We start from the raw sequence: 21,420 nt of genomic DNA, 5'->3' as shown, positions 1-21,420 counted from the left end.
GATTGTGGTCGAGGGGTGAAAGTCTCGCTCGTTCGGACTGGAAGCATTATTTAGCCTGCCGCTTTAACGTCCGCATCCCTCTCATCTCTTCAACCCCGCGAAGCACAACATCACATCTCAACGCCTTCTCCACCTTCATAATGTTGACCCTCACTCTCACTGCTGACTTGACCGGGTTAGCGATATCTATGAGAGTCTTCGAACTAAGCTAACAGGAGAAGGGTGACTGATCTCAGGCCGGATGACACGCCTGAGAACAACTTCTGGTACACTTTCAAAGTCCAGTGCGGCTCCTGCAGAGAAGTCCATCCAAACTATGTCAACGTTAGCCGGTTTGTCAGTGGCGTGGTTATTTCTCAGGATGAGAGGACTCTCAGGCTAACGGTTCATCTAGGAGGCGAACGATATGAGCGGCAGTCGTGGAGAAGCCAATTTTGTATGGAAATGCAAATCTTGTAAGGTAGGGCGACCACCAGAGCCGTAGCTTTAAGTATTATATGCTCACTGTATTCTAGAGAGAGTCGTCTGCTACCATAAAGGCCCCTCCAATCCCATATAAACAAGCATCTCCGCCAACTCGTCAGAAGATCCTTGAGTTTGATTGTCGAGGAATGGAGTTCACTGAATTCAAGCCCGAAGTAAGATATTTACCGCCGAAGAAGATTAAGGCAACTGACAAATTCCAGGGAGAGTGGCTTGCGACTGGTATTGAGTCGGGCAGTAAATTCGTAGCTATTGATCTCACCGAGGGGGAATGGTTTGACTATGATGAGAAAGCGGGAGAGGAAGTCAGCATCAAGGAATTGAAATGGGAAATTAGGCGTAACTGAGGGACGGAGATTTTCTCTTAGCTTCTTGAATGATTATCACGAGATTTCACCTTGTGTTAAGAGTATGATGAGTTGATCTCAAATGGAGCTTTGAGTTTCTTCCATTGGACGAGGCTGAAAAAACCGACAATTGACTATTGCGGGACTGGATCAATCTACTGTTTTACTTGGTGTTTGTCACCAAAACCCGGTACCTAAAAGCCCACTGAAAGTCCGCGATATAGGAAGTGAAGCATGTTCAGCCTTGCTTCAAACCCCCTGCAGCCTTGTGGTAGGCTGAACCGCGCTAGCGAACAAATCTCAGACCTCCGCAGAGAGCTCAAGAATCCACCGCCTCAATAGACTCCTCCACACAAAGCAACTGCTACCATGAGTGCTGTAAGATACTCTATTTACCACTTCTCAGAAAGCAATAAGGACTAACGCGCTTTAGTTTATGCCCATCAACCCGCGGCCGATGCTGCAAAATCTGTATGTCCCTCGTCCCCCGCACACCTTTTTCACGACTACCATGGTCCTCTGCGCAAAATCTTACTGACTTGCGACTGTCATAGGGTCAACGAGGAAGTCATTATCCGTCTCAAATGGGGCCAAACAGAGTACAAGGGTCGTCTTGTGAGCATCGACAGCTACATGAACATTCAGTTGTCAGGTGCAGAGGAGTGGATTGATCAACAAATGACGAGTGTTCTCGGCCAGGTTCTAATACGGTGCGTTTCCTTATATGGGATTTTCTTGAATGCTTGGGTCATACAGGTGCTAGGTGTAGAAAAAACGAACGGAAGCTGATTCTTTCTACAGATGCAACAATGTCTTATGGATTCAAGGCGCAAATCAGAACAATGGCAATGCGGATACGAAGATGGAGGGATAATCGTGCTTCTGAGGTGGTAAGACGGTGACTCGATAACGCAAGCAATCAGGGCACGAATTTCTGGTGGTTTTCTGCGGACCAGGTTGGGAGCAAGATGAAAGAGCGTTCAGATCCCAAAAGGTTTACTGGTATGTCAATGGGCAAGGCGTTCTAGAAGCAAGCTTCGACTTGCAGAGGCATTAGTGCAATGGATTTTGATTCCAGGGTCTAGCCATACGCTGCCTGAATTGAAAAGGCAGTCACCAGCTTTGACAACCCATATTGGGCCAAGACTTTTTTACTTCAAAGTGACAGACTTCACATAAGACAGCCTACTTTTCTGCTGCTTCCCATCTCACTCATTCCAAGTCTCATCCTCTTGTCTGGTCCAACCATGACAAAGGCTTCCACCAGCCATTCATACCAGACCTTCCTATCATCTGTCTGCCTCCAAATGCTCACTTCCAGCTCTGAATCATCAGGAAAGTAGAGAGGAGTCTTAGAAGAAAGTTAGCACCCGTGCGGAAAAGTTTTGGGAGTGAAGCATACCTTCAAAGGAAAGAATATCGGGAACCAAGAAATCATATCCTTGCTCTTCGCATCAATGGTATCTGGTCTCGTGCTCAACTCGACCTTTCCTGCTTCCCCTCCATCGTAAAGAACTGCCTCAAAATACCCAGCAAGCCCATTCACAACACCTCTATCCTTACATACAAACTTCAATCTGACCGAGCGAGTATTATGTTCATTTGCCCCATCGCCACCGGACATGCTACCGCCGCCTCCACCGCTAACACCGCCTCCTCTTCTAGCTTCTGCAACCGCAAGCGTTGTAGCTGGAAGGGGATGAACAAACTCCCAGGCCTCCTGAATGCGTGGGTGATCGGGAACAGAAGTTGCAAGATAGTCAATGGCATGTAGCATTACAACGTAGGGAGTTTCAGTGGCTGTATTGTCCGTGATAGCGCGATGCGAGATGTCTGCATGCAGTCTCGGCGCAAGTACTGGGGTCAAGTGTGCCGTGTAGGAACTTGGAATTGAGATGCCAAACTGCGGAGCAAGCACGTGTTGCACACCATCCAAGCATTCTGGCGATAGCTCATTATCTGCAAAAGAGCCAAGGAGCTCCGAGATAAGTATATCGACTCTGCCATATGGCGATGCTGGCGCAGGAGAGGTGGTAGTGATTGCTTGGCCGATCGGACCAGTTGTACTTCGCAGTGGTCCTTTCCAGGCTCGCATATCACTCTTCACCACTTTCACGACCCCGCCCCAGTCCTCTTCATTGTGCCTCTGAAGCAATACGTAGGCATTCGGATTCTTCTCGACTGCCCATAATTCAACAGGAACACCTGTCATTTCACTTGCTCTGAGGGCTCGTGTGACCAAGGGTCCTCGACCAGAGCCTGCAACAGCAATCACAACTGCGCCGCTAGGACTTGACGTCGGTTTCCGTTGCTCAGTCCAATCAGATAGCGCCTGGGCAATGGCGCGCTCGTACCAGTCATACTTGACGGGGTCTTTCTCGAAGACTTCATAAGTGACGGACTCCAGGTTATCTGTCAGGGGTTGGAGGGGCGCCTGCAGATAGTCTTGATAGCCAGAACCAAATTTTTCGATGGCTGTCCTAAGGGGCTGACTTCTTTGGAGATATCGCATGTAAATGAGATGAGCTGCCGGATCTTTGTGCTTTGGCCTAGGCTTCTGAGATTCTTTTGACAAGAGGTCTACAGCCTCAGCGGGAGTGGGAGAAACTGATCTCGATGCATCAGCGACAGCAGTTGGCGAAGGAAATCCATCTGCCGTCGAGGTTCGGTGCAGAGGGTCGTCCAATCCAGGGATGGGCCCAACGTCACACAGCAACAGCCACGGAGGCAGCTTTAACCGCATGTAACGTGTAATTAAACTTTGGTGACTCTTGCTCAGAACAGGATGGCCTCCTTTGTTTTTCAAGAATGTCGAGGGTGTAAAAGAGAGCAACCGCAAAGGCTCGGCGAACCAGCGAGATTGCAAAGATTCGATAGGAAGCTGGCGAGGAAGGCCAAGAGCTATACACATTGGTTAACTGATATTGTTCTGACGATGATTCTCTGACACAGAGCGGGTTTAGTACCTTCAGAGGTGTAGGACAAGCTCCGAAGGGTCTCAGCTCTCGCGGTTCAAATCGTTCACACCTCACAAGCTCTGCAGGATATGGGAAACGGATTGTATTGGCTTCTTACCTACTGAGAGTCTCGAATTGTATTTACATACACTTCTAATCAAATTCCACGCATCCCACGTCTCAAACAAATCAATCTCCTTAATCGACTTGCCTTTTGCCGCCGAATGGTGATCTCGGGCAAATGGTCGAAGGTCGCCTGTCATGTCCTTGACTTCATCGTTTCCGTACATAGGGATATGAATGGCCATTTGAATGTAACTGCCAATGGTGAGCGCTTCCTGGATGGCACGAGCATACTGTATGAGGCCATCATTGTTCGTTGATCCGCTGCTATACGATCTTGGGCCCGGGATAATAATATTGCCAACTCCACAGAATGAAGTGTAGGCTATCTCGATGTTCAGAACCTGGCGAGATATGTTGGATATCAGAGGATCTGAAGAGCAGAGGTCTATCCAGGGGCTGGAGTACGCGATCAATTGAGAGACAGTATCTCCAGGGGTCAAGGGAGTGTCCACGGGGGTTAGTGGGGGTATTATTGGCGCAGGAGGGGTGCTTTTCGTGACGGCATCATCTGAGGCTTCGAATAGGGAAAGTTCGGAGAGATATTCAGATATTAACGTCAAGACTCGTGAATGGAAATGCGGACTCGTAATAGGGCTCGTGAGCATGTCGTACTGAGACCTTTAGCAGCTATCCTCAATTTTTGGCGGGGCACCTACTCCAACATCTTGAGCCTGCCGCAGAACGAAGTCTGTGACAGGCAATGGTCGTTTCGATTCATGATGACCGACGTAAAATGTGGGCGTAAAATCATCTACGGGAGAAGGAGGGTCGATGACAGGCTGCTGCGGGGAAGCCATTGTTCAATGAGGGACAAATTCCGACGTCGTTTGCGCGCATGAGAAGAAAACAAGAAAGGAACGAAGAAAAGCGCGCAAGGACCGTCTGGTCAACTCTAGAAGAACGACAGGAAAAGAAGGGCCATGATGCCGTGTTGCTGCTTCTCGATGTGACGAGTAAACACAGGCGTAAACGGAAATTTTAATTTGCCCACTCACAACAAACCCGTGGATCCCTTGCTTGCAACACGTGACGGGAACCACATTTCTAGCCCAAGATGGAGTTCAAATTCATTACTCTTACACCACAACACTATCTATCAAGTCGATATATTTATCTAGCTAGAGGCTCAGTGTGTCACCACTTTCATGGCGAATGATCCCTGGAGATTGAATTGCAGGTTTCTTGGTACTGTTCAGCATTTTACTCTCGAGATGTTTGTTGACAACCTGCGTGCCCTTTTCCGTGAATAACATATCATTTCGATCATCGATGGAGTTCCAAGAGCACTTCGTCTATTGGCAAGAGCCACTTCCCAACTCAAATGATACATTCTATCTAAATTTGGCTGTCCCTTTCCTTCCTTCTATCTATTTTTGTAGAATGTTTTCCATGGCAACTCCGGAGACAACAATCAAGCGAGGGACTCTTCGGCGGCCTTGCCATTTTGATATGCTCCATTGTAGTCATCTCTCCTTGCAATGTTACTCGTTATCCCCTCTTCCATTGCCCGGTCTTCGTCAAGTGGTGTGGCAGGCCTTCCTGGCTATCTTCGTGAACACTGTGGCCCTTAGCAATGATGGCGAAACTGTCTTTAAGAAGAACTTCGTAGACCAAAGTAGCTGCCATTGAATCAATATGGAATTTTTTGGGTTTTAAGAGTGGGAGACCAGGATCTAAGGTGCCAAGCTACCAAGATAAATGAACAGGCCGGCTCTGGTGAAACCTCTGAGCCCTCAAGCACGGGAAAAACAACATGTTGTGAGAATAAGGCTCGCCGAATAGAGTTTCTGGGACGTTTACCGGAATGGCGATTGGCGCATTGGTATTGAATGCGTCTCCTCCATAGAAGATCGCCGCCACAATTCTAGTTCCAAGATCACGAGCCAGATTTGTGGAGATTGTGACGTTTGTGAAACCCCAGACCATATTGGCATAGGCCTGAAAGTTGGCAGGTCAGTATCTTTCAGATTTGCTCTGTTCTCAGGTGGAGAAGAAGATTCGATAATATAACTTACAAGGCCGATAACAAAGGGCGCCGAAGAAGGAGCATTGAACGGATTCGCTGGATCGAGAACCGCCCAGATCACAATACTGCAAAGGGCAAGTTCGTCTTCGTTCAATTGGTAGAAGTGGTTCACTTACCCGATGAAACTATCAACAGGCTGTATGTTCCAATTAGTCAGGTTAATCAGGTCCGGGTATTTATTCCAAAATACAAATTCAATAAAAAACAAGTAGCCATAGTTTATCTCGGTCGCTGTAGGAAAACTAGAAAGAACACTGCCCGGCCCTCTAAGTGAGTTTGGGCTCAAGCCTTTTGAGCGAAATTTAGCAGCAAGCAGCGTAAGTTGTGGGTGATACTGGCCGAGGATGAGACCGGCTAAGAAGCTACCGAAGATCTGAGCAAAGATATACCTTGGCACTTTTGACCAAGGGAATCTAGTACTCAAATTAGTCAAGTTTGTCAAGATTTGATGCTTCTTCCAACATACCCTTGCCAAATAGCAAAGCACAGAGTTATTGCGGGGTTAAAGTGACCACCAGAAGTCGGACCGCAGACAATAATGGCAAAAGCAATCCCTGCATCTCGTCAGAAACTTTCAATGTACCCAGGGGTCCTGAGGCGAAAGCTTCAAATATCCCGCGACTAGCGAACCACTCAGAAAATGGACAATAAAGTCGAGAGCATAAGTACATTGCATATGCCAATCCGGTTTGGAAGATGGATCCAAAGGCTGGCTCGGCCCCATTGAGAAAAATGGAAGCTTGGGAAGCTATTCCAGGATAAGGATAGAAGAAGACTCCCATGGCCTCGGCTGCCATTTCACCCAACCTGCATGTCAAAAATTCGGGATTAGTATTGATCAATCATACCAAACGAGAAGCTCAGCCACACCTTTTGGAGCTTTTACTCTCAGAGTGGAGAGAATATGTCAAAGGACTTTTGAGGAAGGGAATGGAGCTTTGGGATCACATACCAACGAGGCCGAGAATATTCGAAGTCCAGCTTCCCTTGGGTCACCGGCTTTGGAGCAACCACATTTCTTTGGACGTGCCTCTGGACTGCATCGGTCACACCTATTTCCATGTCATTTGTTTGCAGCCTCCTGACCTCGTACCCCGTAGTGTAGCCATTCTCGACATAAGCGGAAGACATCTTGTGTTTGATAGCAATCAACGCCAAATCGAGCGGTTAGGTTACTGAAATAGGGATCAAATGTCTGAATGCGGGCGAAGAGTGATTACCGATATAGGTTGTGGAGCTTACTTATAAGATGTGCGGATTTCCCGAGTTTCGAACATTCGTATTTACCCCCTGGGGAAACCATAGACGGCCGAATGAGGCACTGAGAAATGGTGCTTGTTTTCTAGTCTGAACAGGGGTAGGGAGCTCGCAAGCATATAACAGTCAGGGAGGCGGGCAAGCAGGTGAATCAAGTGGCTGTTGCAGAGAGCCTTTTCTTTCAAATTATTAAGAAGTGACTCCTATTGAGCTGCTACTGAAACAACCAAATAAGGGAGCACCACAGACAGTTGAGCTTTGTAACTCAAACCATCTATCCTTGACAAGAAGATAACAAAAGTCGAAGCTAGAATCATTTGACATAATCTAAAAAACTTTGAGTTCGTGGCAAATTATTGGGTGCTCAACTAACGCTTCGTGGTATGGCTCTACTTCCATCGCCACTGCTTCGAACTTTGTGGCAAGTGCTTTACTTCCATGAGCTCCATGGACTTATTATTGGATTAATGCCCTATTTAGACCTTAGAGCAAAAGCTTGCGGAGATGAACTGCATCTTATCCAATCGCATTTTCTCTATCCGGAATTTCGAGGTTTCCAACAGCTCATTCCAGGGGATTACATCATGTTGCAGTTCGTCATTCCTGTTTAGGACAATCTTTGCAATCTGACAGCCGCAACCAAGGTTGGGTGAATCTGCATGCCATCCCGCATAAATGATGGCATACTAAGTAAAAATATCGAACCGAAGCTTGAAGACGGCGTTTTCGGTGTTAAGATGTTTCCCCTCCTCGACCTCCTCCCCCTAGCGATATCGAATTGAGTTGACCTCTGAGTGCCAAGCTCGGACGACAAGCTTTAAGCTCGAAAGGGTACCAAGGCTACCACTCTGCAACGCCGTTGAAGCTCATCTAGATCCATATACCTTTCCGTACCCTTCTCGAAGGAAGAAGTCTAGTGATTGGCAAGAGTAGTTTTCGATACATTTAGATTTTGGTTACAGCTACTGGAACCCATTATTTAGCCCCATCGTACCGGGAAGTGCGGCAATGTCGGTCTCTTTTCTTCCCAACCACTTGACATCTGAGAGGTGCCCCCACCGGTAGACAAAAGATGAGAATTGCCCGGGGACTTGGGAGAGTACGTGTACGCGGAGAACCCGGGAGCAAGAGTCGAGACCGGTTATCCGGCTTGGCTTTTCTCGGGTCCGAGTTGAGGTTCGAAAATAATGTGGATGAAAAGGGGGAAAGGACCGTGGGCAAGAGATGAAGCACTTCTTTGGGATTGAAATCAGACACATATCATAGCCGCTTTCCGTTCAATGAGGGAAGAAGGACGACTGCGGTAGCTCCTTGACCCTGGTAGCGCCATTTTCAGTCACTCGATTCTTCGGAGAGAGCGGCTCTTGGGAATTGAGAGAAATCAATTAATACATTATATAAACTAAAGGCCATTTTTCATCAATAAATTGATGTCAGAAGGCTCCAATTACTTCCACCGAGTGTCTTGTTACCAGGTGGGAAAGAAAAGACACTGTTGTGACGTCAGCGTCACATGACCTGGCCCTAGCGTGGCACCCTGTACTTAGCTCGAGCTCCCCGCTCCTCCTCTCTTCTCTCTTTAGACGCACATACACACCCAAAAAGAGCTGTTTACCAGACCAGGTCTTCAGCCCAGGGACGTGATAGACACCTCGGCGTGTCATATGTTGTCGTACTTGGCAAGCTTTGTCCTTTCAACCCTCTTCAGTAGCAGCATTGTGGCTATTTATCCAGAGTGAGCAGCGGTGGGCCCTGTTGTGAAAGTTAGCGCCATTCTCATCTCAGACGGAGCTTCATTGAGAACCCTTTCCCACCAAGAATGAAAATCCCCTTACTCCCAATTCTATAAAAACAAAAGTAACTTCTTACTAGGCTCGGTTTCCTTTGCTCTTGCTCTCGCACTATCACTTTGCTCCAAGTCGGCACCAGTCCCAGCAACCTCTCCTCGGACGAGCCTCTCGGTGGTGATTAATTCTTCGGGTGGGGGAGCGATCCACTTTGTGCTCTCTCTGGGATTAACATGGAGAATATACATTGTGTCGATCTCTTCCAACGTGCGACCCTGGCCTTCGATGACGAAAAAATAGACCACTCCCGCCGAGACAAATAGACACGCCGCAAAGATATAGCCATATCGGAAGTCGATGTCCCCAACGATAAAAGGAGTGAAGAAGGCAAGAAGGAAGTTCCAGCCCCAATTCGAGGCAGTCGACAGTGCCATAGCGTTTGAGCGATAACGTGAAGGGTAAAGCCTAGAGGCCATGCAATCAATAACCTTTCTTTCAGACGTTTCAGCAGCCACTTACTCTGCGCAAATAGTCCATATAATAGGTCCCCAGGTAGATGCAAATCCGAGGATAAACAGACAGGCAAAAACAATCATAGCTTTGCCTGCATGTGGTGTATTTTCTGGAATGTTACGATCGAGTGCGAAGTGGCCAACAGAAGCGAAGACCATGAAACAGACGAACATCCAACCAGCTCCGAATATTAAAGATTTTCGACGACCACAAGCTTCGACAACGTAAAGGCCCAGGAAGGTTGTGCCGAAATTGACGCCTCCAAGGATCATCTGAGTCACATAAGAGTTGTTGATTCCGGTACTCTTGAAAATGACAGTGCCATAGTAGAAGAAGTAATTCGCGCCAGTGAGTTGTTGAAGAGCTTGGAGTGAGACACCCAGGGCAATTCTATATAACATCCTTGGCCCAGTGAACATCCTATACCATGGTTCCCCTGATTGCAGAAGTTCTTCCTCATGCTTCTCTTTGATCTCGGCGAGTTCTTCTGCCACAACTCGATGGTTTTCAGAAACTCCGTAGAGCTTTATCATTGTACGCTTGGCTTGTTCCTCTCGTCCATGTCTGTAATCGTATCGAGGGGACTCGGGGAAAAAGACAATGCCGACCCCGAGAATCAACACCCAGATAAAACTTATTCCCATAGGTATTCTCCAGGATCCTGTGTTTGTGCGTTTCTCGGTTCCAAAATTTATACAATTTGCGACCAAGATACCAAGAGTGATGAAGAGCTGGTATGTGCTTCAAAGATTTAGCAGGCTGGTCAGATCATCCTGGGGTATGCATTCACCTTATCAAAGCACCTCGAATTTGGCGAGGGGCGCTCTCGCTTTGATACATAGGAACCTTTAGATCGGGTTAACATTGTCAAAAAAGGAGAGAGTCGAGATATTTGATGTGAGAAAATCCTACCAATAGGGATAACGCTCCAACGCCAAGACCTGCAATCCATCTTCCAACAACAACTGCGACTGTTAGCTACTTAGATGGGACGGGATAATGGTGTCCCTTTACTTTGATACCACTTATGATTGTCTGCAGTCATTTGAACTATCAAACCGATGTGGAGCATCATGCACCACCCTGAGATGCTCCATTTTCGGCCAATCCTGTCGGCCACAGGCCCACCGAGAAGTGCGCCCATCAGCGTTCCGACAGAAAGCTGATGTTGTTAGAGCAATTCTCAAAATGTAGGGCAATTTTTACCAAAGCAACAATGAGGCCCGAGCGGACGTTACTGAAGTGATAGCCTGGGCCATCAGAATCTTTCTGTCCAAAGCGGCTTTGAAATTCTGCCATGCCCTAGACAAGGAGAGAAGGTCAGTAATTGTCGAATTGACATAGTCCTCAACGAACACCCTCTCTCGACTGCTTACCAAGAATCCAGAAATTTGTCCGGTATCATACCCAAAAATAAAGCCTCCCATGGAAACCTGAAAGAGTGAGGAGTCAGCAAGATCCTTTTTCGGGGAATGTTTAGAGTTATTTGGGGCAAAGAAGGCCGTCCACGCCTTGTTGGGGTTAGAAGAGATCAAAAGGGAAAAACTCTTACAAATACACCCATGATGAAGGAGTGAATAGTTAGACGAGGAATAGGGGCATTGTCGTAAGGCCCGACATACTTCTCCATCTCCTTCTCAGCGTGAGATCCTTCTCCATTAGACGAAGTCTTTGCCTTCCACCCAGGGAAAGGCATTTGGGGTTTGAATCTCGATAATCTACCCATTATGATGTCTAGTATTCCAATAGCAGGAGAGAGACCGTACATGAAATGTCGTTCTTGGAAGGGAAGCACAACTTAGCTTATAAGCTTTTCTTCACGATGCGGTCATGCATTCGGCAGTATAGTTAAACTAAAATATCGAAGAGCACAAGATCAGCACTCTTTCGTCCAGTTTCATGAAACTCCGGGTTTGACCCGGGATTATTCTCCTCTCAAGGTCAGCGGATGGAACAAATAACAACAATATGCAATTGCTTATTCGTCAATTTGACCCTAGGAACAATTCCCCAGATTATTATTCCGGTCGATCCGCCAACCAAAAGGCCTCGGCGAACGACTTCTCGCCACATCGCGGAAAATTACTTCTCATGAGTAATCGCTAAGATATGACAAGCTGTTCCCGGCCGATCCGGCTCTGCAATCAGGATGCAGTCTGCTTAGAATAACAGGACCAACAATCAGGTACTGCTTTGAATGGAACAGAAATGTAGGCAAAAGGGTCTCACCTGATGAGACGAGCCTTCAATCTCGAAGCCGATGAGCCGCAAGAGCCGCAAGAGCCGCAAAAAAGGGCCGAAATTGCTCCTCGAGGTGGACTTGAAATGGTAATAAAATTGCCTCTAGGACGATATCTCATTATGACGCATGAAATCGACGCGTGGTTGAAAGAAACTCCACATCTCCTTCCCTTATTGAATGATGCTTTGGTAGAGTGTAGTCTGGGGTAACTTCTGGACTTCCTAAGCGAGAAGCCCCCTTTGAACCCCGAAGCACCATGTGATTTGACTCTGAAAAGGGCAAGAGGCGCTCAATAGCCGACAGCTGTTCTTGATTGATGAACTTTTAGGATCAAAAATGGCCATTCCCAAGCTACAGCTATTCGCAATACCTCAGCCATTTCTGAGCATGCTCGGCCGTTACTTTCTCTCCTGAATCACTACATCGGGGGAGCGGCTGAAGGATCAATGATATAATATACTATATGCGTCACATTAACATGTACAAAGCTTTCACTGCCTTTTCGGCGGCGGCAATGTGCCATGGTCTCACATCCCCCACAGAGTCCACCAGGCCACGTACCCGTGCCAACGTTCCAAGTCCTCTATAATAACCAAGAATTTCCCTCAAAAGACCCTCGTGGAATGTTCGCGGGTTTCCTACCACTTCACTGTACAGAATATTGACCTCCATGATGATTGGCGGATCATCACTGTGAACGCCGCCACGTTTCAGAAGGTAACCGCTTATAAGTGCGGGATTCAGCTCCATGAGTGAATTTGAGTTGTTTAGGCGATGGGACAGGACGGCGCCCCAGCTCTGGTCCGTGGAGTCTATCAATCGGGCATCACTATCAGGCTCAACCGGTCCATCTACGGGCGTAGCAGCACTTGCAATCTCCTTCGCCGGCGTTGCTGCGTCGCCAGGTGAGACAATTGATGATTGCAAGGCCTGAGGCGTGGATACTGGAGTGGCAACAGAGGTTGCACTATTTGTATTGGGTGCTAGAGTGATCGAAGCTGGTAACAGACGCAAGGATGGATCCGTCTGGACTGTTATGAGCGTCAAACTGACTTGAGCCTCGGATTCTGTCGACGCAAGGCCGGTCCAGAAGTCGATTTCGGATGGGTCCATTACTCCTACTCGCGCAATCATGATACGCCAGTGAATCTTCTTGCTTGCAATGAAATTTAGCGTAGTCCCCCATATCTCATTAGCAACTTCAGAGAATGGCATCGAGATCGGTTCGTTCTTTCGTCCTAGACAGTAAGAAGCCGTCATTTGCTGCGTGCCTCTATTATCGGTCCATGTAGCAGTGATCCAGCGGTCATCAATGCTTTGCGCATAACCAACATGAAGGCAGGTGTTCTCTTGAAGGAGAGATGCGGACGGAGTTGCGTTTAATTTAAAGTCGATAGCTTTTGGAAGTGGCTGCTCGAGCATTATTGCTGGGGTCGAGGACGAAGAAACGAAGTCTATACATCGATCATACACCTCCATAGCGAGTCTAAAATATTCTGACGGAAGTGGTACGGCAAGTGATGTTGGCGAGGATACAAGATCTAGTGGAATCAGTTGCAGCACCAACTCATTCGCTGTGGCGACTCTTCTTTCAGACAATGCCTTTCTGTACAGATTGAATAGGTGCTGGAATGCAGAGCATATATGGACAAGAAGTGTGCTGTTGTCGGTCGGGTATATAAAGTACACAACAAAGTTTTTTTCTTCCATCACAACTGACGACAGTATTCTGCTCAGTCGGGATGCAACATCCTTGAGGGCACTTAAATGGTGAAGTTTGTTTTGTTGTGGTGATTCCACAATGAAAGGCATCAACCCATTCGTGAGGTCTTTGGTTACGAGTTTGTCATGACTGCCCAGTCTAGAACACTCGTATACACTTCTCATTTGATCAAGAAAGATCTCTGCATTTGAAGCCACCCCGTCAAAATTTGGATAGACGCATACAGCACTCACGTCCTTAGGGCCTTTGGATGGTCCCAACCCTAAATTTTCCCAAAACGTGATTGCAGCAGGAAGGACAGAGAGCTTTGTATCTGCGCGACGTACTTCAAGCTGCGGTGGTGGTATCGGGAACGGATTATTAGCTCTTGCAGCATCGATACCGTTTGGGCCTCGAGGATTGACAATAGGCCGCGGAGGTAGTCTGAGTCCTTGGTTCAAGACGGGTATGCCTTGTATTTCCAAGAACGAGCGCATGGTACAGCCGTTGATCTCCCTCAGGCAAGACTTTGCGGCTCTGGCAACACTAGAGATCAATTCTTTCGTGGTAAAGGTTGACTTCGAGGTGAAAGGAGTCACGTTTCCAGCAGTCTTAGGAATTTGAAGAGTGCCCGACACTGCCTGGTCTGCAAGAATCTGTGCTGTTGCAACTCTTTCAAGATCCGAGAGTGTGTTAGACTCAATATCTGGTTCGGGCGACGTAAAATATGTGGCCAACGCCCAATCTGCAGGGTCTGCTTCCAGAAGGGGTATTTGCGAGCCACTGATTGATTGGGGGGTACTTGCAGAGTGCTCAAGCTCCATTGCCAGAGCATCAAATGTCGAGGCCATATCATCGCCGTCCTCTTTCTCCCATTTACGTTTTAACCCATGATTTGGAAGAAGAGATTGATCGCTGGTGGTATGGCTAGTACCGTCTTGTTCAGAAACCTGACTGCCACCGTCGGAATCCATCAGATAATCCATGGGCTCGCGGGAATTTATTGGAGTATCCAGCTCATTTTTTGTCAGAATGTGGGCAATATTTCTAAGCTCTTGGCCTTTTTCTTGTATTCTTTGCTGCGAAGGAAGGTATTGTGTCTGTGGGAGTTCGATTTGGCTCGAGGCCTGCTTTCGTTTGAGCTTGGCACTATAATTGAATTGGCCGTGAGCGCCATATTTTTCGTTTACTGAGAGGAGAGCATCCTCAAAGTCTACTCGGTCGAAAAGACTCGCCCGCCTAGGCTGTTTCTGTCTCGTATTCCCCGATGGCTCTCGTACGAGTCGCTTAAATACCGTTTCCTTATCAAGAGGCAGAATAATAGGCGTTGGGCGGTTCTTATTGGTATCGATGGTTTCTGTTTTTATAACTTCCCCAGTTTCTATTTTGTTTTTGAGTACGGCTGCTTCAGATGAAGGCGGCGGTAGTTCATCCATTCGGCTTTCGCTGATATTGACGTCCAACATAGTCGTGTCAGGGGGATCGAGAACCTGAAGGTTTGTAGGATTGGAAACAGCAGTCTCCTCTGAAAATGAAGCCTCCTGAGAGACAGGGAGCGAGACAACTGGCGATTCATTTTTGAGACCCGGCAGGACAGCGTCAGGCTCATCGAAAAAGCTGAAGTCGGCATCCGTAACATCAGTCCCAAATATATCATCTCCCAAATCTCCAAACATATTGGGATTGTCGTTTTCATTGTCATTGAAAGCCATGCCTGAATTGTTCCGCTCTTTTTTAACAGATGAGCCCCATAAGTCTGCGTCTGCGTCATTTGCGCCAGAGGTCACTTGACTGGCGGTCCCTGGGTCGTGAGAGGCGAAGGGGTGCGGGTTTCCAGGTGTCGATGCGGTGCCGTCAAAAGAGGGTGTAGCACCGATAGGGTGGTGTGGGGCATCTGGAGGCGTGGGATACATAGCACCGGCATTGCTCCCTCTCCGCAAAGTGGCAGGTGAGTACGTGATGGATTGAAGTGCGCGAGCCTCGACATCGGCTTGCTCTTTTGATAAAGTTTCGGCTGCCTGACGGTCTTTTTGTCTTTTGGACATGGCCATGGCTCTCTCGTCTTTACCAGTGAACCAGTCTTCAGCAAACGCGAGGGAATCACGAGGGCCAGTAGGACCATTGTGAATAACCTGCAAGGATCGAGGTCCAATGCTTGAGGTCTGAAAACACAATAGTGCGGGCCAGGGAACAAGAGCCAATTCATCCGCCACTGGCAATCCTTGGAATTCGCCATTGAGGTATGGCGGATAACTGCCAACAACCTGGACAAAGAGCCAGCCACCATCTTCCAGGACCGATGCATTCAAGCCCTTGGTCGACAACCACTCGAGACACTTAGATTGCCAAGATTTGATGGTGAGAGAGTTGACGTTGCTGGGTCGCTGTTCCGCAGCACCTGCCTGGATTTGAGATATTGACAAGCTTGTAGACAAGTTCTTCTCATCGGTATAGCTGTAAAACTTAGCAGCATTTCCTCCAGGTGCCAGCCATAGAGCGGCACCCGGAGCTAGCTTGGATGAAACGCTTGCTGAGCCTGAATTTTCAAGCAACGCCTGGAGGCCACGAGCCAGGTTTGAGCGAGCTTTGACCACAAGTGTGCCCAAAGAGGTCAGACTTATATCGAGGGTCGCGAGCTCAATAGCATTGGTAACTTGTGTATGCTTGTTCGTAAAGTAGCCTTTGCATTTGGGTTTGAGAGGGGTCAAGATCAATGTTCGCGAGTTCAGAGGGACGAACCCGTGATCACGACAGAGAAAGTAGACTATAGATCCCAGTACCGCGGAGATGAATAACTCATGGATGTCTTTTAGGGATGTGGGTGTGTCGGCACCTAATGCGGATCTGGCGCCAGGAGAGGTTGTAGATGGCTCCTGTATAACCCCTAGAGCCGAATTTGTTTGAATTGACCTTGCGTTGAGAGCTTGGGCATTCCGTATCGTGCTGTCCAGAGACGAAGATGGGGATGAGCCGCTACTGGGAGTACTTGTGTTGTTCGAAATTGCTTGCTTGCTTCTCACAAGACTCGCTGGCTCATACGTGCCTTTGTCCCGTTGGACTAGGCCAGCGCTATAAGCCTCCGCAACACTCGGGGCATCTGCGTCCCTGGAAATCGTATTGTTCGAGGCATTAGCCGTGCCCTGAAAAATCCAGATGCCGTCTCTGAAAGGATCACAATAGACAAGCTTTCCCTCTTGTCTCCACCCCGCTTCGAGTCTTTGGAGGTATTTTCTGGCGGTTCCCGCGGGAAGGCTTTGCGGCTCGAAGTATTCGTATATTATGGATGCAAAAATATTCTAGTGAAACAATCAGCCACGAATTGATCAGATGAAAGCCAGAACTTACGGATGATAATACATTGGTAAGGTATTCACCGGGCTCCATCTTAGATATCCGTCAATCATAACCTGATCTGCACGCGTCCAAATCAAGACGCCAGGCCTAGGCCCACCTTTTGGCCTGTGCTTGTCCTTCGTGCAGCTTGAAGTCTCGTATGCGCAGTTGGGCTGGTCCAAAGGATGGGGGCAGACGAATCTTTGGATGGCGTAGCGATTGTTGGAGTTGCAGCGCTCCATCTCAACAAGAGAGGACGGAAGCCACTGCGTTTTCCGAGCCAGCACTGGAAACTCAAAGGAAAAGGCTTGTCCGTGGTTGGCGCAATATGATAGAAAGTCAGATTTGACGTCTGCCAGGGTTGTGAGGCTGATCTCGCCTCGCTGGGGAATGGCCGACATGGACGCTAGGGTCGACCGGGCCCACGGTATCCTTGCACCGTACCCGCCACTAAGAAAATAAAATCTGAAGAGAAAACAGCAGCGACTTCCTCAGGCTTTGGGCACTCACATACCACTCAGCAATGAAGCTCACGAATCCAAACGACGTGCCCGTCTACACGATCTCTGGCGCGTCTACTGCGCGGCCGCTTCCAGACTGGCTTGCGCGAAAACGGAAGCGCAGCTTAAAGAACGATCCCGAGTACGCAAATCGAGTCGAACTGCTCCAGGATTTCGAATTCGAAGAAGCCAGCTCCTGCATCAGGGTCAGCGAAGATGGAGAATGGGTGATGAGTACAGGCACATACAAGCCGCAAATTCATACACATTACCTTCCTCATCTCTCTCTATCCTTCGCTAGACATACTACAACCTTGAATCATTCTTTTGTTCTTCTATCCTCCGACTACTCCAAGTCTCTCCATCTACAAACGGACAGAAGACTCGAATTTCACACACCTGGAGGTTGCCACTACCAAACTCGACTCCCAAGGTATGGCAGAGATCTGCAGTACGATCGGCACTCCGCTGAAGCTTTGATTCCCGCAGTTGGGGTGAATACTGATGGAAGTGGAGAGGTGTACCGGCTGAATCTCGAGATTGGGAGGTATATGAAGCCGTACCAGGTGGACGTTGGAGGTGATGACCTGGCCACGGCTGGGGGAGGAGCATTACAGGGCGGGATCAACACGGGGAGCGTGAACGTGGCCGCAATCGCGGAGGACAGTCATAGCCTCTTAGCCTTTGGAACATCAATAGGGACGGTAGAGTTCTGGGACCCTAGAGCTAAGGCGAGAGTTGGCATTCTGGGAGCTCAAGAAGGAGAAATCACAGCACTCGACTTCGATAGATCAGGATTGTCACTTGTGACGGGCTCTTCTGAAGGTCTCGTCCAGATTTTTGACCTGCGCCGACCGGTACCCATTCTGAGGAAGGACCAAGGCTATGGCTATCCAATCAAAACATTGATGCATATGACAACCTCCTCTCAAGAAAAGAAAATTCTTTCTGCGGATAAACGAATTATCAAGCTTTGGGATGAGGTGGATGGGAAAGCGTGGATTTCGGTTGAGCCAGCTGTCGATATCAACTCGGTGGCCTGGTGCAAGCAGAGCGGCATGATTCTTACAGCAAACGAAGGGAAGCAGCAGCATGCTTTCTTCATTCCACAGTTGGGGCCAGCGCCCAAGTGGTGCTCCTTCCTAGATAATATGGTAGAGGAGATGGCAGAAGAAGCCCCGACAGAGACCTACGACAATTACAAGTTTTTGACTCTACCAGAGCTGAAAGCTCTAAATCTCAGCCACCTTGTTGGGACAACGAATTTGCTGCGTCCTTACATGCATGGATACTTTGTTGCATCGAGGCTTTACGAGGAAGCCCGACTCATTGCCAATCCGTACATCTGGGACGACGAGAGAACGAAAAGGGTCAAGGAGAAAGTTGAGAAAGAACGTGCAAGCAGAATCCGAGGAAGTAAGAAAGTTAAGGTCAATCAGAACCTCGTCGACAAAATGCTCAAGAGACAAGAACGAAGGCAGACGGTGGACGAAGATATGGGGGTGCTTGGTGACAGTCGCTTTGGCAAATTGTTTGAGGATGAAGAGTTTGCAGTTGATGAAAGGAGCAGAGAGTTTCAGGCTCTCAATCCAAGTACAAAAGTGGGCGAGAATGCTGAGAATAGCCGTGCTGGTGCCGCGAGTGATAGCAGTGAGAGCGATGGTGAAGATGATGAAGACGAGATTGTGGCACAGTCCAAGGTCAAAGCCAAACCGGAGATGCGCATCTCGTCATCTTCGTACAAGAAATCGGGACACCAACGACAAGATAAGCCTCTCGGATCTCGAACACAAGCAGGTGGTCGCGTCAACAAGACCAGAGGTGATGTTGTGGGAGAAAGACAGGTCACTTTTGCACCAAGCACGGGCCGGAAGGAAAGAGACAAGATTGAGCCTGCACGAAAGGGTAGACGAGACGAGGGGAGGAGGAGCGCAAGTGGAAATGTTTTTAGGAGGCTATAAATTCAATTCTCAGGCCAGCTCTCGAATCCCCGATAACCAAAATACCAGGACGCCAATACCGCCATGCTACAATGCACAAGAATACGCGAGACATTAACTCATAAAACGGCGGTTTCCTCAAAACGATCATCGCCCAATCTTCTTCGCCCACTTCGGTTGCTTTGGTGGCTCAGCCATCACAAACGACGTCATTTTGGGGTGTCCCTTCTCAACATCTGGAGTCCCCTCCTTTGGCGAACCGGGAATATCATCCAGTTTGGTGCTAAGCCTCCTGCTCGATCGTCTTTTCGAATGGATATCCTTCGGAAATGTCGACCTCCGAGGGGTCAGCGCAGTAACGACTTTTCGTGCCGACTTTCGAATGCTTGCGCGAATCTCCCATGATCGTTTCTTCGCAAGATACCATAACACAGAAGAAACGGCTTGGGTATCATCAACCTTGATCCTGATGTGTGTTACAGGGAAACTCACCTCCCAATATACAAACCGATACGGCACAGACGATTATTGCAATTATTGCACCTCTTGATAGTGTGATGCCTCCGGAGGAACTTCCAGACGCTCCAGCATCTGAATCTCCAGCACCGGTCCCTGCCGATGATCCAACGTCTCCTGGTGCCGGTCCTGGTCCACTGTTAGCCATTTGGCCAGTGAATTAAGTTTTCAGATGTATCTACACTTACCATTTCCAGGTTGTTGTGGCGATGAAGTTGCCAACACTGAGTACAATGCAGAAACAGCGCTTGCGGACATTTCTGGAGTTAGTGAGACCGAGGAAGTTGTTGTTGCTGCTGAGCCTTGGGAAGATAAAGGATCTTGTGAGGTTGCAATATTAAAGAAGCAACATAGCCATAAGCTAAAAAGAAGAGCTGCCCTCATGTCTATGACGTCCAACTGGCTATGTGAAACGCTCACACGCCAACAATCAACTGTGCAGTGATGAAGATTGAAGCACGCTGTGATAGTGGCTTTTTGCTTTGACGGAGATGGTGATTGATAACTTGATACGGACATTCAATCGATCTTAAGGAATTGAGCGCCTACCTTCTGGCCTATTATTGGGCCTCCCACAGAAAGCCCTCGTGGGCTAAGGATCTGTGAAACGGACAAGAACGATGTGACCAGCAACGGCCTTCGTTGGCATTGGTGAGTTGCTCCACTGTCAGCGGCTATTCTCGTGCATTGGAATCTATTTTCGGGGCATTGCAGCCAATGATATATCAGCCTCAAGGGGTCGGATTTAGCGAGCATAGTTAGCGAGAACCTCCTCATCACTGGCGTGGTCGGGGTAAGCTCTGACATGATACAACAGCCTGCCTAGGTAGCTATTTGAAGGCTCCCTCATCTCAAAAGCACTCTTGAAACAGCTGCCGCCCACCGAAAAGTGGAGTTGTTGAGTTCTTCGGTGGCTGATGATACTGCGGATGCGCCGACAAGTCGCGGTGAAGTGTCTCGACACCCGCCACGATGAGGTCTTCTTGGGGCCAAGAACAGAAATAGCTTGGCTGGGGAAGCTTAGAGACCTCTGGAGTTGGGTTGGACCTCGGCGAAGGATCTTGGAGCGAGGTTGACGCTGCTTGGAAATCCGAAAGGCTCCGCCGCCAATTTCTGCGCTGTAAAACTTTCCTTCAAAGGAATGAACGTTCTTGATAGAGAGTAGTAAACTCCTAAAAGATCATATGTCGCCATCTATTGAATTTAATAGTCGGTAGAAGTTGCCCTCTAAGCAGCAAATGAATCGTTCATCCCGAACTTGTACCAGATTAGAACACGACTGATGAATCTCGGATCTCGTTGTATCCGAATGCCTCTCAGCCATTTATAGACTGCAGCTATCACAGTCGCTACAGTCGTCGACAAGAAGGTCCACGATTTTGACGGAGGGGTTTAAAATTTCTATCTCAAAGCTGAGAAGTCATGCGCTGGCTTCCGAGTTTCACAAGCTGCTCAAGTTAGGGGGACTTTTCCATAACGACAACCAATTTGATCTCAAAGCTAGACATTGAAGAAATCTCTAACAACCCTCGCTTCAATTGCTGAATTTCCTGCTCCCCAGTGTGTCAAAGAACTACTCATGCTACTCATGCTACTCATGAATATTCATGAGTAGCGTAATTTCCTAAAAATTTGAGTAGAGTAGAGTATATACTCATGAGTAGTATGAGTAGTATGAGTAGTAATGAGTA

At 48.2% G+C, this 21,420-nt stretch overlaps 9 protein-coding genes across 9 annotated transcripts; 3 read left to right on the top strand and 6 right to left on the bottom strand.

The window, feature by feature from the left end:
- The first annotated feature begins 97 nt into the window (after positions 1–97).
- K444DRAFT_597736 (DUF866-domain-containing protein) lies at positions 98–1,033 on the top strand. The gene is made up of 5 exons (XM_024878499.1): positions 98–175; positions 222–336; positions 395–460; positions 516–638; positions 687–1,033. Exons 1-5 carry the CDS (start codon positions 141–143, stop codon positions 828–830), a joined length of 483 nt encoding a protein of 160 aa, XP_024731596.1. The 5' UTR covers positions 98–140; the 3' UTR covers positions 831–1,033.
- A 21-nt stretch (positions 1,034–1,054) lies between these two features.
- On the top strand, positions 1,055–1,906 carry K444DRAFT_111173 (small nuclear ribonucleo protein SmF). Its single transcript, XM_024870323.1, has 3 exons — positions 1,055–1,208; positions 1,264–1,301; positions 1,385–1,906. The coding sequence occupies exons 1-3, from the start codon at positions 1,200–1,202 to the stop codon at positions 1,617–1,619; spliced, it is 282 nt and encodes a 93-aa protein (XP_024731595.1). The 5' UTR covers positions 1,055–1,199; the 3' UTR covers positions 1,620–1,906.
- Positions 1,578–4,867, bottom strand: K444DRAFT_618056 (Skb1 methyltransferase). The gene is made up of 4 exons (XM_024881246.1): positions 4,570–4,867; positions 3,906–4,524; positions 2,233–3,731; positions 1,578–2,181 (listed from the first exon to the last, which is right to left on the bottom strand). Exons 1-4 carry the CDS (start codon positions 4,708–4,710, stop codon positions 2,002–2,004), a joined length of 2,439 nt encoding a protein of 812 aa, XP_024731594.1. The 5' UTR covers positions 4,711–4,867; the 3' UTR covers positions 1,578–2,001.
- A 437-nt stretch (positions 4,868–5,304) lies between these two features.
- On the bottom strand, positions 5,305–7,070 carry K444DRAFT_597729 (putative glycerol uptake facilitator; the record flags this gene model as incomplete). Its single annotated transcript, XM_024878498.1, has 8 exons — positions 5,305–5,498; positions 5,655–5,851; positions 5,929–6,004; positions 6,056–6,075; positions 6,130–6,352; positions 6,406–6,493; positions 6,586–6,746; positions 6,892–7,070. The coding sequence occupies 8 exons, from the start codon at positions 7,068–7,070 to the stop codon at positions 5,402–5,404; spliced, it is 1,041 nt and encodes a 346-aa protein (XP_024731593.1). The 3' UTR covers positions 5,305–5,401.
- Positions 7,071–8,527: 1,457 nt separating this feature from the next.
- K444DRAFT_110970 (uncharacterized protein) lies at positions 8,528–8,987 on the bottom strand. Its single transcript, XM_024870322.1, has one exon. It carries the CDS (start codon positions 8,858–8,860, stop codon positions 8,630–8,632), a length of 231 nt encoding a protein of 76 aa, XP_024731592.1. The 5' UTR covers positions 8,861–8,987; the 3' UTR covers positions 8,528–8,629.
- Positions 8,988–9,039: 52 nt separating this feature from the next.
- Positions 9,040–11,126, bottom strand: K444DRAFT_539514 (general substrate transporter; the record flags this gene model as incomplete). Its single annotated transcript, XM_024875636.1, has 8 exons — positions 9,040–9,448; positions 9,503–10,237; positions 10,287–10,342; positions 10,409–10,461; positions 10,511–10,658; positions 10,703–10,798; positions 10,873–10,929; positions 11,049–11,126. The coding sequence occupies 8 exons, from the start codon at positions 11,124–11,126 to the stop codon at positions 9,040–9,042; spliced, it is 1,632 nt and encodes a 543-aa protein (XP_024731591.1).
- Positions 11,127–11,827: 701 nt separating this feature from the next.
- K444DRAFT_597723 (uncharacterized protein) lies at positions 11,828–17,094 on the bottom strand. Its single transcript, XM_024878497.1, has 2 exons — positions 16,786–17,094; positions 11,828–16,736 (listed from the first exon to the last, which is right to left on the bottom strand). The coding sequence occupies exons 1-2, from the start codon at positions 16,822–16,824 to the stop codon at positions 12,207–12,209; spliced, it is 4,569 nt and encodes a 1,522-aa protein (XP_024731590.1). The 5' UTR covers positions 16,825–17,094; the 3' UTR covers positions 11,828–12,206.
- A 151-nt stretch (positions 17,095–17,245) lies between these two features.
- K444DRAFT_618049 (WD40 repeat-like protein) lies at positions 17,246–19,658 on the top strand. The gene has a single exon (XM_024881245.1). The coding sequence runs from the start codon at positions 17,297–17,299 to the stop codon at positions 19,232–19,234; it is 1,938 nt and encodes a 645-aa protein (XP_024731589.1). The 5' UTR covers positions 17,246–17,296; the 3' UTR covers positions 19,235–19,658.
- Positions 19,298–20,062, bottom strand: K444DRAFT_110889 (uncharacterized protein). The gene is made up of 2 exons (XM_024870321.1): positions 19,706–20,062; positions 19,298–19,656 (listed from the first exon to the last, which is right to left on the bottom strand). The coding sequence occupies exons 1-2, from the start codon at positions 19,875–19,877 to the stop codon at positions 19,361–19,363; spliced, it is 468 nt and encodes a 155-aa protein (XP_024731588.1). The 5' UTR covers positions 19,878–20,062; the 3' UTR covers positions 19,298–19,360.
- Between the last annotated feature and the right edge of the window lie 1,358 nt (positions 20,063–21,420).

This window comes from Hyaloscypha bicolor (assembly GCF_002865645.1).
Source record: "Hyaloscypha bicolor E unplaced genomic scaffold K444scaffold_129, whole genome shotgun sequence".
NCBI lineage: Eukaryota > Fungi > Ascomycota > Leotiomycetes > Helotiales > Hyaloscyphaceae > Hyaloscypha > Hyaloscypha bicolor.
Note: the sequence above shows the minus strand (reverse complement) of the source record. Positions and strands in the feature narration are given on the sequence as shown.